The 19,175-nt window shown below is 36.2% G+C and overlaps 1 protein-coding gene across 1 annotated transcript in view; it reads left to right on the top strand.

Moving 5' to 3' along the window:
* LOC144977036 (uncharacterized) overlaps nucleotides 1–19,175 on the top strand; it is a 50,540-nt gene that overhangs the window by 568 nt on the left and 30,797 nt on the right. The window contains exon 2 of the mRNA XM_078921753.1: nucleotides 4,559–5,789. Within this exon, the coding sequence (XP_078777879.1) occupies nucleotides 4,559–5,789 (1,231 nt within the window). The remainder of the gene's footprint in view (nucleotides 1–4,558; nucleotides 5,790–19,175) is intronic.

Here is a 19,175-nt window from a genome sequence, read left to right as displayed (position 1 = left end):
CTCTCTCTCTCTCTCTCTCTCTCTCTCTCTCTCTCTCTCTCTCTCTCTCTCTCTCTCTCTCTCTCTCTCTCTCTCTCCCCCTCTCTCTCTCTTATCTATCTATTCTCTCTCTCTCTCTCTCTCTCTCTCTCTCTCTCTCTCTCTCTATTTAAGCAGGTTTAAAAAAAAAAAAATAAAAGGCAGATGAGACTGAGGGATTGTATTTATTTTAAGGTGGCGTATTTATACGCACCGTTTTTATGCACCTCCGTTGGCGGTGATGGTAAATTAATGAAAATGTTGCTGCTTACTTCCATGAGGTTTAAATAGATCTAGTTTTAGATTGCAGTTTAGCACGCTGCTTAGTGATTACCGATGTACAATGATAATAAATTAAAGAATAATAACAATAATTTAAAAAATCTAAAGTAAAAAGAAACATGGCACACAAATACTGATCTCAAATAAATAGGTTAGAAAATTAAAATCGAAGTTTTTTAAAAACATAAAAAGTTTTTGAAAAAAAAAGAAAGCAAACAAAAACAAAGTAAATCAAAAAAAAAAAAAGTCAACAATGGGAATCGAACCCGGTACTTTCAAGGTACTGACAGCTTGTCCACTGCGCTACGGAGCCACCTGACTGTTTATCACATTTAATAAGGTCTTTCTAAAACATTATTTTACCTTCAATGCAACTTCTATTTTCTGGTTTTATATTTCGATTTTTTAAATTACTATTATTTTTATATAAATTTATTAACAAAAACACCCTACAGATTTCACAATATAGCCTAACTTTCGCCATGTCCAAATACAGAAACACAATATCGCTAATGAAATTGGGTGGAATGCGCATGCATGACGGAGGTGTATAAAAACGATCCGTTAAGATACACCGTCAACGGAGGTGCATAAAACCTACATATTTTAATGTTTGCTTTGTTGGAATTCTGAAGTCAACATGGTCATACCCCCCCCCCCCCCCACCCCCCCCATCTCATTCTCTCAATGCAATGGATACTAAAGATCCTTTGATTTTCTCTCATGAAACTGGATTTTGATCAATTTTTTTTCTCCAGTAAAGTTAACAGCATGCTCAATTCAATGTTCACAAAAATATCTTGTGACCTCTCACACTTATTACTTGGATTTCGTTTTGTGCCATTAATAAAAAAAAAAAATAATTGGCATTTATCGCAGTATCTTTATTGACAGACCAATGTCTGAATATAAATATAGATGAATTAAATGATTTAAATTGAAAGATTTTTTGGGTTACCATCAAATTAAAATTAAAGTTTCAAATTCAGAAAAATCACAAGATTTTCATTTCTGAGTGGATTTATTTTAGAAAAAAGTCTCTTTCAGAGTATCATAAAATGATTTTTTTAAAAATTTGGGATGTAAAATTGTCATTTTTTTAGGCGTTGGAGGTGCTAAATAACACTTATTTTCTGCACCGCCATTGGTGGTGTACACACACACAATTGTTAAAGATTGTATTTTAGTTAAGTACACTGCTTAGTTATTGCCGGTGTATTTATCATAATTTATGTATAATGATAGCAGTTAAATGATAATTTTAAAGAACAAAAAAAAAACACATGGTACGCAAATTCTGGATCATAATTTAAGATAGATTTTTAAAAACAACAAACAAATGTGCAAAGCGAATACTGTTGATAATGATAAAGTATAACATATGATAACAATAATAATAATACCAATGTTGTTTTTATTTCGTTTTTTTTTTTTCTTCCAATAAATTAAAGTAAATAATTTTTTTAAATCATTCAAAGTATCAAAAATGTATCTACATATAACAATGAATAAAAAAATTTTTTTTCAATTAAAGTAAAATAAAAAAACAATTGTCCACAGTGGAATTCGAACCCAGTACCTTCAAGGCTCGAATCTGATAGTGGTTAAGTTAACCACTATGCTGCGGAGCCAATCAGGTTATTTAATCATGTCTTTAAAGAGGAATATTATTTTATCTTTAATACTACTTCTATTTTGTGGTTTTAAATTTTGGTCGCACATCATCAGCGCTTGCTTTATAATATTTTTTTTTTAACAAAGATGTACAGATGTCAAAATATTATTTTGTGACCTTGCTTTTGCAATGACCAAGTACAGAAACACAGTAGCAATAAGGAATAATGTGGCTTGCGCAGCGGGGGTGCATAAAACCGACCCGTCAACTGAGGTGCAAGAAAACACTACGATCACTATTAGAACAATAAATCCTCTTGTGTAAGTTTAATTGAAAACTTATTCCCATTGGGTTGTTCATCTGCTCTCATGGGCTGGATAGCAACAGTTTAACAATCCTTCATCAAACTTAAGATAAGATGAGCCTACTTTATTGATCATTGTGTGTAAATTATAATTTTGTATCACAACACTATTCGGTAATATATAAAAGAAATATCAAATGTTAATAAATTAAATAAAGATTGTCAAAGAATATTAAAAGTCTTAAAAAGTACAGTGGAACAACAAGCGGATATATTATGGTGACTATGTGCCGATTATACTTATATAACAAAATTCTTGTCAATATAAATAAAAATAGATAATCAAATGATTATGAAGAGATACTTTATAAACTGGTAAAGGTTAAATGATATTGTGGTTCTGCTAAAAAGTAGAGAGTTCTTTATTGTCCACTGGGGTTTCTGAGCATCTATCAATAATCAAATCAGTTTTCATTGCACTTTGTCTCTTAATTCCAGTGCAATATATGTGATCACTGACATATTAGACATGCAAGACATTTCATTGCAGCAGTGTTACATATGATTGGCTATCTAAAATCAGGGAAGGATGAAATCTTTTGATTGGAGGGAAGCGGTGGGGTATGGTACATTAAGCCAAATGATTTCCATTCTTTGGAGGAAGTAAGTTACTAACTAAACTTGCTCTGATAAAAAAAAGAAGATGCAAAATTTGGCAATATTCAACATTTTCAGGAACATCAAAGTCTTTCTTCTCACTTTCAATCAGGTGTTATTTTTTCCCCCGTTCAAGTAGTTCAACATTTGTCATACTTTATTTGTTAATTTCTTTTGCATTTTTATGGGCAATGTATAACAGTTACTCAGTAACATTGCAGCTATGTGGTCTAGTAGCTTAACATTCACTTTGGATCAGAAGGTACACGGTTGCAGCCTCGCTGTGAACAGTGCATAGTTGATTCCTAGAAAAAGGCTCTTTACTCACATTCTTTCTTTTTAGTCATGTGCAAATTGACTACCTGACCGTTAACAGTACAGTGTTGTTTCTGTCAGAAAATAAAGTTGTAGTGTCACTGAACACGCGTCATGTCTCATCCTACATGTTAATTGTTGCTTTTGGCTAGGGACCCTTTGTAAAGCACTTTGACTTTGAGCATGTTAAGTGGATATTGTGCTATATGAATGCTCAAGTTAACTGGTTTGTAGAGTTAGTCACTGAGACTTGAGAGACTGTAGTTAGACCTGCTACTTTTTCCAGATTTTACCTTCTCACAGTCGATGGGGATGTCAGTTTTGCTATATCTTCTATCCCCCTGTATGGTTTTCTTGCTTCAGGTTGCTTCCTGTCTTTGAATTGGAATAAGATTACTTGGTTTTATCATCGTCGGAGAGGGCAGCAGTCAAAACGACATAATATGTTATATTCCTGCTGTGAAATAAAAAGAAAGAAAGAAAGTAAAGGTCTGAGACAGCTCATTATCACATGATGATTTTTTCTCTGTTTTGAGTATGATATTTTGTAAACATTTGAGTATATTCCTCTTAGTTGCGTCTTTTGTTGGTGTCTGCATGGGATTTTTGGGTGATCTAAACACATCAATAGATTGCTCTTGGAACCTACTTCTATTTCCTGTTTGATCCAGTCCCCTTTGCCTTACATTTTCTCAAGTACTATCAATTGTGAATGTAGAATTTTCTAAAACTATTCCATCAATGGTGCTGAAATTACCCAAAAGTGTTGCATGCACTATAACACCCCCCCCCCCCCCAAAAGAAAAACAAAACAAAACACAAACGGCAAATATATTTAACCGCATATACATTAACTTTTTTTTTTTTCAGGGCTTTAGTCTTTGGCCAAAAATGGATTTATTTTACTCAGATTCAGATTTTAGATCCAGTATTTTAATCAGTTTTCCTGCAGTACCGTTATTTTTGTAACACATGGATATTTGACATGCTGACCTACACTGCATCTCTTCTAGAGCATTTTAAAGTGGCAATCCATATTAAGGATGGTTCATGCTGATAGAAAATTTTTTCATACATGCAAGATTCAGGTTTAATTTCATGCAGTCTTCTATGTCCCAATGGCACGGTCTAAGTCTAAGATCTAAGGACTGCGCTGACTTCCATATAATATCGTACTTAGATGAAGAGTCATTATGTACATGAGGATGTTTGAGAAATTATTTTGAATGATGTTTTCACTTTTCACATCAAGATTATACGAGAAAATCTTCTGTAATTAATTTTGGGGCAATTCGTTGCGACTTTAGTTTTACTTTTATTGACTTTTGCATCTTTATGTCATTCCTAATTAGTATTTCTTCTTTCAGGTTGAACAGATTATCGGCAGGAAATGTCTTAATCGACGTGTGCTTTATCTTGTCAGATGGAGAGGTTTTTCTTCAGAGCATGATTCTTGGGAGCCTTCTACCAATCTAGGTGCTTGTAAACTGCTTATAAAAAATTACAAAGATAAACACAATACAGAAGTTGAAAATTCTGTAGCAGATGGCAGTTTAACGAGCAAGAAACGTCCTCATCCAGATCATGTTTCGGCCAAGTTGTCTAACAAAGGTCCTGCATCCAAGAAACCGAAGTTGACAAAGAGTGATTTGAGGTTAAAACTGGATGGCGTTAAGAGCGTTAAAGGAGGTGATAAGTTACTAGGTCACAATACTTCAATGAGTCTTGAGCCATTGAACAAAAGTCCAGAAGGTGAAAAGTTAAAGCAGAAGAAGAGCCAAGATTCAAAGAAACTGAACAATTTGAAAAGTAAGGTAGGGCAATTGAAGACAATTGGAGCAAAGCAAAGTAGCGATATTATAAGTATCAATAAGAAAGTTGAGGTTGCAAGAAGACTCTGTGGGAAAAGTGGCTCCGCAAGTTTGAAAAAGGATAAACATGGAAAAGATTTACCAAGAAACAGTATCAACAAAGCTAAACAATTGACTGGGTCTTCTGCCCAAAAAGTTGTTGTTTTAAAGCAGCCGATTAATAGTGAACAATCTAAACAGAGAATTGAACATATAAAGCATATTTTAGAGCTTCAAAAATGTAAAGCTGACATCAGTTCAGACAGCAGTGGTAATAATCTCTTTATTCAAAGGGGAGACAATTCCCACAAACAAAATAAAAGTGGTAGTAAAATAAAAGCAAAAGGTGTTGTTGCTGCTACTCAGGTTACGGCAACTCCCGAGAAAAATCCAGAGCCAGAAACTGTTGATTTGACCAAATCACCCAGTGACAATACTACTTTCTTTACACCAGCTGAGAGCATTGAGATTAGTGACGATGAGGAGGAGGATGATGATGAAGGGGAGAATGTTCTTTATTCTTTGAATCCTGACTGTGATTTGGACGAAAGTTGTAATAGTAGTAGTAATGGCAGTAATAGTAAAAGAGACAGTACTGGTTCTAAGTCAAGTTCTGTGATAGAAATTTCCTATGGTGCTTCCAATTCTCAAGGGATTGAAGAGGGTGTATCCACCAAAACCAAGAGGAAAAAGGGGGCTTCCCTGATGGAATCTAAAGAGAAGGATAAATTATGGACTGATAAGTCTGGTGAGTATCAAGTTCTGTTTATTTCTTTATCTTTTGTTTGACAGTGGTTGCAGATCTCAGGTAAGGGGTAAAAGAGGGGAGTGATTCTATACTGTAGCTTCATTTGCTGTATTCCCTTCATCGTTTATTCCTTTTATGTGGTTTTTATATCCTTATATGATATTTATTTGGTTTTGCTCAGGTCCTGCTTGAGATTTTTGACTGTGAGGGGAATGAAAATTTAAAAAACCCAACTTGGATCTTATTGGCCGGATTGCTCAGTTGGTAGACAGGCCTGTAGATCTTCAGGCAATTGCCGGAAGTCAGACAATCCATTATTCTCCACTTCAGAGGACATACTATTAGACAGCAATAAATTTATAGAAATTATTTGCTCCGGTAATGAAAAAAAAAAGCCTATATTAAAATTATAGATTACGGAAAACGTAAACCTTGGATGACAATACTGAAGCATATAGCCAGTACTCTAGACACATTGTGCATCGCTGCCATCTCTCCTTCCCTTCTCTCTCTCTTTCTCTCTCTCTCTCTCTCTCTCTCTCTCTCGTTTGCTGTGGTAATCAAGAGGATTCCCCTTTTTGGGATGGTCGTCTGTACACTATCGCTTCTCCGCGCATGCAGTTGTCCCAACACACATTCACGGTGTGTCTTATCTTCATGTCTTCCCACACCAATTCGACATGATTTGCTATAAGTCTTTTTAGGTTCTCCGACATACATTTCTCGACATCACTATTCCTTCGTAACTTATAATTGTTCATCTGATGATTGCAGGCAAGATTTTTTTTACAAATTTTTTTTGTAGTAGCCAAAATGTAATTTGGAACTGAAACGGATGACTTTGGTTGAGTTTTGTTTTGCTGTCATCTGAATTCCTTTACTTCGTCTGCAGGAAAAATGATCATTGAGCCGCTTTCTCCTTAAAACAAAGGAGAAATACAAAAACTAAACGATTCTGCAACTATCCCCAAAACAATTGTAGATCGCGGAAGCGACCTTAGGATGCCTTCTGCTCGTTCACCGAGGTAGATTCGTTTCTTTTTGTCATTTTAATTGTGGATCTTTTACATATCAGTACTATTTCTATTATCGATTTCTGCGGAAGTCACCGATGGTTAAAATTAAAATAAATTTTCAGACAATTTTGGAAAAGACGATTTACAGGCCTGGGTAGAATACTCGCTTCACATGCGAAGGGGCTGAGATCAATATCGGGTGAAGGTGAGATTTTTTTCTAACCCTCATCTCCACTCAGCAGTGATTGGGTATGGTGTTCATAAACCTGCCGAATCTTACGAATTTAAGACAAATTTCATGGTCAATTACGAAAATACGAAATTTTATGGAAAGTTACGAATTTTTAATTCTCAGTGTTACTAGACTAATGATGATGATAATAATAAAAATAATAATAATGATGATGATAATAATAATGATGAGAACTACAACTACTACTACTACTACTGGGTGGGGTTCCTGACCTCCCATAGTGGGCAGGGATATGCTTACTGTGTCTTCTGTCCCCCTGTACCTCTTTTCCAGCTTGCTCTCTGTATTTGTTTTAGAATGAGATCACTTGCTGGCTCTTGTTGGATACCCCACTGAGAGGGAAACATTCAAATGTATAGTTAGTTTTGGGAGATGATATTTTCTTCCTTGTAAATCTTTTCTCTGTTATGCACTGTATTATGTTTTGTTTATGATATGTAAGCATTTTAGTGTATTCCTCTTAGTGGGGAGCTGTGCTTGTGTCTGGATGAGACTTTTAGGTGATCTCAAACTAAGTGCTTTGATAATGTGCTCTTGGAATCTACATCTGTTTCCTATTTGAACCACAGGTGGCTGGGTGGGGATCCTGACCTCCCATAGTGGGCGGGGAGGTACATGCTGTGTCTTCTATCCCCCCATACCCGTTTTCCAATTGTTTTCTGTCATTGTCTTGGAATGAGATTACTTAGTTTTGTCCTGATCCTTGCCGGAGCTCTTTGGCTGGGAGGGAAACAGTCGAATGTATAGTTATAGTTTTGGGAGATGATATTTTTTTCCTTGTAAATCATCTCTCTGTTATGCATTGTATTATGTTGAGTTTACATATTATATTATATGATTGGTAAACATTTGAGTGTATTCCTCTTAGTTGGGACCTGTGCTTGTGTCTGGATGAGACTTTTAGGTGATCTCAAACTAAGTACACTGGTGGTATGCTCTTGGAATCTACATCTGATCCCTATTTGTTCCCAGTTCCCCTATGTCTTACTTTTTCTTGGGTGCTTACATTGTAATTCTATAACTTTTTACTATCCCATTTTCTTCCTTTTTACTGGCGCTGATATAACCTAAATGTGTTGCAAGCGCCGTAAAACCCTTAAAAACAAACAAACTATTTGAACCAATTCCCCTTTGTCTTACTTTTCTTGAGTGCTTTAATTGTAATTCAAGAACTTATTACTATCCCATTTTCTTCCTTTTTACTGGCACTGATATGACCTTAATGTGTTGCAAGTGCCGTAAAAACACTTAAAAACAAACTGCTGCTGCTACTACTACTACTACTACTACTACTACTACTACTACTACTACTACTACTACTACTACTACTACTACGACTACTACTACTACTACTACGACTACTACTACTACTACTACTACTACTACTACTACTAGTTTATTATTATTATGATAATAATAATAATAAAGCATTTCCACAGCGCATAAGCATGACGATATAATGTTGAAGTGATCATCAATGTCAAATTGTGGTTGTTCGTACACCATTTCAGAAATTACTAATTTCCTTGTCAAGTTACTAAAAGTTGAAATAAAGGTTACTAAATTTGAAGTTTTCAATTTGGCAGGTCTGAGTGTTAGTGTTAGAGAGTAATTTACGATAGACTAGTGGAATCATCCCGTAAAAGTCATTTACTGGTGTTCCAGCAAATGCATGGTATTGTCCTCTCCACAAACCGTGTACATGCGTTGACGTGGATATCTCCACAACCTTCTGATGGATTTTAATGATAATTGGCTCGAACACTAGAATTGACATTAAGCTGATTTTTTTTCATTGTTTACAGTACCTACCATACTGTGGGATTTTTCTTCTTCGCGGTTTATAAAAAAAAACGAAGGGTCTGGGTTGAATGGACTTTTAGAGGGTTTATGTTAATATCATACACTTGTGAATTCTGTTGTTATTACGACCACTGAATTCTCCACATGCTTGACTAGGGGTTTGCTTTTCACGAGATTTATGTGCACTACTCACTAACATTGCCATCCTGAATTCAAAATGACACAGCAAATTGTACACTTTGTACACACTTGACATTAGCAATTGTAACTTTTTAATAGCTGAAATCCAGGGCCATAGCTTCTTGTTGTGATTTATACAGTCATAAAAAACACATTGTCACATTGAGGAAAATTTACAAGTATTTCTCCAGAGAGGCAGAACATGCGGCAAAAAGCGATAATGTTAATAGATTGCTCACAGCCAGGAACTCAGGAGATTATATTATACAAAACTGACATGGAATATGGTATTAAGGAAATTTAACTTTAGTGATATTTCACATTATTACGTTCAAAGGACCCACCCCTTCCCCAGTGAACATAATTCAAGAATGGCAAGGGCAAGCATGTACTGTGTTTGATGGGTGACCAGTGGGTTTTCATCACGTGTCTTGTACGACCTTTTCAGTTGTCTTGCTTAACAGCAGTTGCTCGGAGATTATGTCTTTGTGAAAGGCATTTCTCCTCACCTTATCGAAGATGGGCGTAAAAATTCGGAGGGCCACTCCCTTGTTTTTTACATCAATGTATTTGTCAAAAAAACTTATACCCACCTAACGGGATGCTTGTGTCCTCCAATGTATTACATGTCCATTTGTCCACCGGGGAAGAGATAAGTTATAAACGCTGTGAGCGTTTTTTTCAACACTGTTAGGTACTATTTAGGTGATATCTATTGTTACACTATTTAAAACAACCCAAAACTATACATACGCCACTGAATGCTACTTTGTTGTGAATATTTTCTCCGTAAGAAAGAGAATCAACACACCATTACTGTCAACATTTTAAAGTTCCAGTCATATTTCATTGCAAACGATGAAAAGATCAAAGGGATTTGGCATTGCGAGAACACTGTTTGGTCCATCACTACCGGTATTCAAAATTTGTAATATGTAAGCCGGCATGCAAATAATCACCCACCGCATTTCGTAACTTTGGAGAAATTTGCGGTATTCCGTGCGCACGGGACTTGGAACGGACTATAGTATTCAGCATTTCTAACAATAGTTGTGATGGTTATGTCCACGATAAAATGCTGCCTACTTTTAAGGACATCCTCTCTAATTGGACATGGTGTCCTAAGTTTTTCTTCTATATATAATTAGAGTTACTAAACACACCATAATGACATGCGTTTTAGGAAAAACCTTGTATAGGGAGATCGATAGGCAGAGGCTCCTACCCTTCCGCTTTTCCCTGATTTGGTCTACATTTATTCCGCTTTTTTACCAAGGAAAATTTAAAAAACATAAACAATGTCAAGTAAAAGAAAATTGTTTTAAAGAAGTGTGAGCTATGGCTTATTTAGTCATCATCCTCTGTGGTCAATCAACACACATCTTGTGTATCTGATTAGTCCCGTCATATTGTGTGCAGTTGATGTGAGATGTTGTAATTTAAAAAAAAAAAAGGGGGGGGGGGGGGGGGGTCAATGACCGAAGTATTATTATGTTGGCTCCAATATGTGAGGTCAATGACCATGGCAATAGTATATGTTGGCTCCAATCGGTAGTATTATTGAATACAGTCGGCTACTTTCCCTATTTAGTTTTGGCCGTGTGTGTGCGTGCACACGCGCGTTGTTTGATTAGGTGTATGTTTGTTTTTTTTTCCGTTTTTTTTTTTTGGGGGGGGGGGGGGGGGGGGGGGGGGGGGGCAAACACGTTTAAATCCCTCCATTCACTGTTTTGCTCTGTGTCTGACAGGGCCTGTGTCCTCTATTATTATTTGAGCCCCTTTTTAGTCTTTACAATCTGCACATTTTATATTGTATCGTTTGTGTACTTTTGGATTGTCTATTAGAGCTGTGGCAGGACACGGAACAGCTCGCTGTCCGCGAGACCCTTGTGGCACACCGATTCATGAGTATTGAATCGGGACTGTATCGCTTTCAAACCAATTGACATCCAATAGTAAACAGGCTACCCGATGTCTTGGTTTTAATTGAACGAGAGAGAAAAAGATTCACAATCCGAGCAGGAAATTCCGTTTTTATCGTGAGATTGCAGGGATAAGGATTGGGAGAAGATCAAAGAGGGACGAGTCACCTGATGACGTAATACATGGGAGTGTCACGGGTGCTTGTCGTGTAGGCGTTTCTATCCCTTAACAGCGAAGCTGATATTTTGTTTTCAGATAATAGTTTCCTTTTATCTTTATTAATTAATTGAGAATATATCTTTTTCACCAAGAGAGTAGACAGTATCGCAACTCGGACTTTAATTATCTATTTAACGTTTGCCGTCACTTGTCTTTTGATGAAAGTGGGAAGATCTGGTGTTGGGTCAAAGTAAGATCGAATTTCGCCTTTAAGGATTGCATTGCAACTGATTTTTGCTCTTTCCCCTCAGTTTTCTTCTTTTTTCTTTCTTTCTTTCTTTTTTCAACTCAGTGTTGCTGATTGCTATTTACTTTTTTTATGATTAACAAGTGAGGTAGGATTATCACATGATGCTGGACGGTGCATGTCAAGTACAATTAACCCTTTGGCAGTGACACTGATTTTTTTTTCAAATAATAGTTACCATATATATTATTTTTAATGCAGTTAGTATAACCTGTTTTCACCATAAGAGCAATAAGAATATTGCGACCTGGGATTCAATTACACTATCATTGCAATGTCGTTATTTGTCTTTTGATGAATAAGATCTTCTTTTAGGTCCAAGTTTAAAAAAATATATATTGGGGGGGGGGGGGGGGGTCGTATTGTATTTTTTCCTGACTGGCAAGTGCTCGCTGTACTTACACGCAAAACGATATATCTGGGTCACAAATAAAGACATCTCGGTTTCGTTTGTGCCAAGATAGCAAACCAAACTGGGCGGCTGGATTTCGAAAGACATTTCCATAAAAGATTCAGTATTAGCAAGACCCTTATAAACCCATTCCCGATACAGCTCTACTGTCTATTGCATTATCTGCAGCAAAGCATGTCATCGTCAATAACAATAAGTTGATTCCAATTTTTGATCTCAAATTCCGCTTTTAACGTATTCCAATTCGTCTTTGGGGCTATTGGGGGGGGGGGGGGGGGGGGCTCTGGTTACGGATATTGAATCACTAATTTCAAATCGAATGTCAATGCGAAATTTCTGGTCCAATGAAAACATTTGCTTTCCAATTAATGGAATCGTCCCAGGTTGGGCCAATGGAATCGCTTGATTGGTCAAACAATGGTATCTAGTTCCCTGTACCAGTTGACGAGGGTGTTTTCCGCGAGTGAGGCAAAATCGAGACAAAATCCTAGCTTTCCTGACGCTTTGCATTTCGCGATCAACCGCTGTGTTGCAACGAGCGTTTCAGTCGACCGGCTCACGCCAATAAAGCACTCTTCAGTTCAAAAAAGCTGCACTATCATTAACTGATCGCATACCAAAATGAATCATGATGTCCACTCTTGCTTCTATCAAGTTGAAGAGGATATGAAAAGCGCTGATTCTATTGCCTTTGGCGCGCGAACCAATGGTTGTCTGTGCAGCTCGTAACACCTAAGATAGCCTTTTGTCTTGCTTGGCCTCGGGGAATCCCCATACCTTGATCATGATCATAAAAAACTGAGAGAAAATCGAATAACTTGGACAGAGAATAGCAGCTAACAAACGCTGATTTTGATTCAGTAAGCTGGTATAGTTAAAGTATAGTCGAGCGATCGACGCACAGACATAATATTCTATCATTAGAGAACTGCAACCGGTACGATTTTTTGACCCAAATACCGTGGATACGATTTCTAAGGATTTCGTACGATTTTTTTGTAATGTTTTAAATTGTTTTCCCAAAGGGTGAATGATGTCGAAAATGATGCATGTGATGCAATGATACATACATACATGTCATACATCAACTGTTGTATGATGCATCACATTTTGTAACTTTGTACTATAATTATAATTTCAGTGCGTTATATAATGCTGGTTTTCACAAATATTTTTCTCATACCTTTATGAGGATTTGCATAGAATTATGCATGTGATCTCGGGCCACATTTAAGCTTTTACTTCTTGTTAAATAGAAAATTGTAACTTGGGAATAAATTGAACTAACTTCTTTGACAATGAGGTTTCAATTAAAAACTGTATTGCTAATAAACATAAATCGATTTTTTCCCCTTTATAATAACTAGAATTACTGTATTTTGGTTTTAAAATTTATAATGATCATTTATTTTTTCTTTATTATTTTATACGAGTCTGGGTTGTTTTTTTTTTAAAAATTACCAAGCAGCTTTAGAACCGCTGGTTGGTTCAACATAATTCATAATTAGAAGCATTTTTAGAAGTATTTAACATGTCTATGCATTATACTTGTGAATTTCTTATCATTTTACCAAAAATGATAGTATAAGTAGTATGTAGTAGGAAATTGTAATAGTTGCAGTAGTACGAGTAGTAGTAGTGTTGTTGTTGTGGCAGTAGTAGTGGGAGAAGGAGGAAGAGTGAAGGCTCAATAATGAAGAGGGACATGGATCATTATATAAAATAACGGAAAATATCTTGTCACAGGTGAAAAATGTCATCTATTGAATCGTAGCCCGCTCCTAGTTATCTCAAAGCTTACAACTGATTTTCTGGGTTGGCAGATGTTTATCACCATCGCAACTTCCATTTGATACATCATCATCATCATCATCATCACCACCACCACCACCATGGCATCACCACTGCTTCATCCACCTTCACAACCCACATCATCACTTCTTCCACCACCACCACCTTTCCCCCTGACACTAACATCAATACTACCAACATGATTTGGGGTCTTTTCGTAATTATGTACTGTATTAGGTTGTTTCGAAAGCAATATCCTTAGCTACTAACTTAGATATTGCAATTTCTGAGCCTTATACTAATTTGAAATGCTCATTTAGTTAAGTTTCTCGATAAACCAAATAATTTTGTAATTACTAGAGATTGTTGTTAATGATGAAGGTCAGAGTTTATTTAGATTTTGGTATGGTGTTAGCTTTTATATATATTAATTGTATGTATGTATATATGTTATATATATATATATATATATATTTTATATATATATATATATATATATATATATATATATATATATATATATATATATAAATATATATTATTTTTTAAATTTTTTTTTTAATCAACTTGTATCTCCTGTATTTTCCTCGACCTTTTGCTTCAAATTCAAAGTCTAATTAGGATAAGACGGTTATCATGGTTTAGGGAAGAGGAATAGTTTAAATTGTTTGCAGATCCACAGTGTACCACCATTTCTTGGTAAAATGAAACGGACTCCCCAAATTTCTATGAATTGGTTATGACTCATTCTTTTGGGCCATATTATTTTCTGTTGTCTTTACAGTCTTTTCTAAAAATTCTCCCTGTGTTATTTTAACTTTTTTGTATTTCCACATTTCTTTTCTTTTTTTTTTTCCTACTTTCTATTTCATCTCTCTCCCTCCCCCAACCCCTTGCATAATACAATTGTTACAATTATACTACTGCGGCTATGTGGTCTTGTGGTATGACACTCGCTTTCGGATCTGAAGGTCCTGGGTTCGAGCCTCGTTCGACGCAGAGTTGAGTCCTTGGGAAAGGCTCTTTACTCACATTATCTCACCCTACTCAGGTGTAAAATGAGTACCCCATCGTTAAGTGTTGTCTCTATCGGAAAAAAATATTAATGTTTTTTTGAGCTAAAAACTATATTGTAAAATCGCCTAACAGGCGTCATGTCTCGTTCTACATGTTACGTGTTGTTGTAGGTCACGACCCTTTGTAAAGCGATTTGAGCACGTTTAGTGGATATTGCGCTATATAAAAGCTCGCGTTTTTTAGTATTATTTAATTAATTTTTGTTTTCTTTTGTTTTTTTTTTGTTTTTTTTTTTTCTGGAGTCAGTCGTGGCCACACACAGAGAGGGTGTCGTGGATTGACCCCTTGCGGCAAAATTTGCGTTAACCTTATAATGGCGAAAATTAACTGCCTCCAAATCACAATTTCTCCAATTGCCTTAATGAGAGGGAGGGGATTGATTCGAGGTTTAGAACTAAATATTTTTAAATTCATCTACCATGCTCTGAAAACCCATTTAAGAAATACGAAACATTGGCCTGAAAATTTCAATCAAAGGTTGTACATATGTTGGAGATTTTTTGACGATCTGACGGTTATATTAATTGGTCGATTTTGAGGTGAAAGTCTCTCCTCGTCAAACGGGGGTTGGGGGGGGGGGGGGGGGGGGGGGGCGTATGCAGACCAGCGGTGGTGTATCTGGTACGCACATATCGACTGTAGTGGTAAGATTATTGTATGAGCAAGGTAACGATTACTTTCCCGACCTACAACGAACAACAAGGAAGAAAATGAAGATCTCTCAGTCTTAGGACATGTTTGTTTTCTACCTCGTCAATCGGTGTAGGTTGGGAATGTACTCGTTAACTTGCTATTGTAATGAACGACGTGCCAGTCTCTAATCGATTTATGTCAATATTATATATATTATATGCTATACTGTTGTCAGGGTTGGGTAGACCAAACCCTTCAATACTTTGTCGATTTTCCATTCACTTCCTCCACCCCATCCCATCTACTCACTTCTTACATTTCTAATTCTTCTTTTTTTTGGTTTTTTGTTTTTGTTTTTCATTCCTTCCTTTCCTCCTTCATAATCTGTTCCATCATAAGTTGTCAGGGCACTAATGATAGAGCAGCTTTATTACCCTCCCTCCCCCCCTCCCCCCCCCCCCCCTTCTTTTTTTTTCTACGGATTTATGAGGCTTTCTTTACTTGTGCTGAAACTCAACAGCGTAAATAGTAAGCTGATAGAAGTAGATTATAATAAAGTAATGTACAAAAATGAATATAGCAGCTTCAAAAGTGAACCATCCTATACACACCAATCTCCTTTTTGAATATTTCGTTCTTTTGAAGCTGTTATATTCGTTTTGTTTATTTCATTAAATGAGACTTTCTTTTTTCCTTTGTGAAAACTGTAAGATGATGTGGTCGCTTTTAAGGACAAGTGGGCTATACCAGATTTTTCGTTTTTTAAAAATAATTACATAGGGGTCAAAAGTGGGCGTTGCCCAACCCCTTGAAAAGGTTTCGATCATAAATTTCGTTTATTTGCTTCGTTATCGGTATAAACTGCCTTGTGTTTTAACCGAAAACACAGTGTATACATAAGTGTAAGAAGGTTAACCCTTGAAACATGACTTCAACAAGAGACATGTCGAATTCACGACTGAATGAAGAAAACTCCCCACTATACAACAATGCCATCATATCAGGTAATGTTTTGCATTTCAATTGTCAGTGTAATGTGTTTAGAAGTGTAAAAAATATAATTTAAGGCATTAAACATGCCTTTAATGTGGGACAATTGATTCAATTGACTGCATGTGTGAGAGGGACAGTCCATTATTTCGCAACAGACATTTCCATGTGTAAGATCGGATAGCCCATTTAACTAGGGATGGCCCGATGTGCTAGTTGGGTGGGATAGCCCTTATTTATATAATGTAAATTCTTTGCTCAGTGATGCTGTTTAAATATGGACAACTCGGCCAACTCACTTGTTTTTAATAAAATAAGAAAATTCTGTGATGTATTTGTTGCCTTCTGTTATGACTATCATCGTCAAGTACAATTATCATTCCACACAGAAAGTTTTGAAAAAAAGTATTGAATAGTATTTGAGTAATTGGACATTTTATGGGATCGAAATCTTCAATGGTGATTTTCTCAAAACTCTAAAATCTGGGATAGTCTACTTGTCCATGTCTGATCAGATTTAAATCCCCCCCCCCCCCCCCCCCCCCCCCCCGGCCAAGAATCGCTATATTTTAGTAATGTTGGGGAAGAGGAAGGAAGGCTCCGCACTTCGAACTTTCGTCCCAGTTAGTCGTTGTATCTCCGCCTGCCCGCTAACCGACGCCTTTCAACGGACTTAATGACCTAGAGACTTTTTGAAAATTTTAAAATAATTGTATTACGCATTGTCGTGCATGAAGGAATTTCAAACGTCTGGTCGACAGGAATCAACTGTGTTGTCCAAAGTGAGTAAATTGAGGTTAATAATCTTCCCCAAAGAAATGGAATGAAAGTGTCTGAAGCAGGGCTCGAACCACTCCGGGGATTAAAGCTTTAACCATTCGCCCCACCCATAGCAATCTAGAGTGTATAGATAGCATTGGCCCCACCCCTACAAGGGTGTGTATAGAAAAAGGCACAACTGTTGAGGATTGCTGCGAAAGTTGATTGCCCAGGAAAAAGCGTATTTCTTACCTGAACGCCAATAGGGGTCTTCATCAGTCAGTAGTGGCTCATGACTTATGCAATAAGTATGACATCCCTGACGAAAAGTACTTTTGCGATACCAGAGACTAACGTTCAACTTTCACTGCTCCCGAATCTGGAAGTTGACACTGTTAAAAAATCAAACTCTAATGAAATGGTTTGAGCACTTGAAGTTCTTGGTTGATTTTATCGGTGCTTCTAAAATGATTCAAACGTGTCTTTGGTTCCGTTAAAGTTTTAAATAACGCAAAAAAAAAAAACAAAAAAAAAACAACAAAACAACAACAACAACAAAAAACGACACAAGAAAAAAGAAAAGAATAGATATCGATTTTTTAAAAATAAGTAAAGTTTGTCATTTAACGCGTAAATATGTACTCTCTCTCTCTCTCTCTCTCTCTCTCTCTCTCTCTCTCTCTCTCTCTCTCTCTCTCTCTCTCTCTCTCTCTCTATCTCTCTCTCTCTCTTTTTATTTTATTATTATAATATTTATTTAAATATTTCTTTACAAAAAACACAAACTTGCGTCTCCCTGACTCAACAATGTCTCCTTTCTCCTTCCCTTTGTTAATTCAATTCTATGAAACTGTAATATTATTGCCCCCCCCCCAAACGTTTCCTTCCACCCCGTCACCTTTCATTCTTATTCTCGTTCTCATAACGTTGTTAATCATCGCATCATTTTTAATCAAAAGAATGTCCCCACGGCGTATAGTATAGTCGTGAATGGCAAAGCTCTTCCCGTTCTCATTTCACCCTTCCGACAAGGATAAAACACATCTGCCGTTTTTAGCTGCTTTTTATTCCCCCCCCCCCCCCCCCAAATAACCGCCAAGTTACCCACAAAGACTAACCTATCGTACTCTGACAATTGACTTTTTTTTTTGTTTTTTTTTTTGGTTCATACAGGCTAGAAAACTTTTTATTTTAAACATTGTTCGATTGAGTTGACATCATAAGGCCTAAAATTGACAAATTTGCGGCTTATTGATTTATCTTTGATTTTAGTAGATGTTTTCAGGCCATTATAAAAAAATTGTGTTTTGACACGAGTACGGCAGAAAAGATTTAATTTTTAAATAAATGTAGAACAATTAATGATAGTATAGTGTTGGGACATGAGAGGAGAAATGGGTGAAAGAAAGGGGATTCAAATTGGATTTAAAAAAAACTATACATCTACTATTTTGAATATTTATGTTTATTTGGAGTGGTGTTTTTTTCTCAATCCTATATTATTTTTTTAGACATCCTAGTCCGTTGTTTTGTTGTCGATATATTTTTTTAAATCCTTGAAAGTATGAAATCACGTTGAAATTATAAAACGAAACAAATGAAAAAGTCATCTATTTTCATTTTTGTAATTTATCTTTATTTTAAGTAAATACTCGCAATCTGGCAAAGCTGGTTCAAGCTAAATATTAAAAGCAGAAACTAGCCATATTTCTGTAAATAAAAAGATATTAATAAGAAACGGCAGCTCGTGACAAGGGTCGTATCGACAGCGCCATTAGCTTCCAATCATCTTTTTCATTTAATCCGATTGTCTTACTTTTCAACGGGCTCAAGCCCTGTTGGAACTCGGGAAAATAAATATTAAATTAAAATAATATTATTAACAAGAGTTCAGGGAGGTGGTCCGCTACTTTTGTTTGGTTCTCATTCCAGTTTTTTTTTCAATTTCCATGACGCACGGCTATCCCTATCTAACGAATCGTTTTTTTCAATGGAGCCAAGAGCTATTCCTGTTTATGGAGCCAAGAGCTATTCCTGTTTATGGAGCCGTAATTGTGACAAGTGGTTGCAGTCCTTTGAACAG

Source organism: Berghia stephanieae, chromosome 7 (genome assembly GCF_034508935.2).
Source record: "Berghia stephanieae isolate SIO BIC M18660-M18661 chromosome 7, UCSD_Bste_1.3, whole genome shotgun sequence".
NCBI classification, from domain to species: Eukaryota; Metazoa; Mollusca; class Gastropoda; order Nudibranchia; family Aeolidiidae; genus Berghia; species Berghia stephanieae.
Note: the sequence above shows the minus strand (reverse complement) of the source record. Positions and strands in the feature narration are given on the sequence as shown.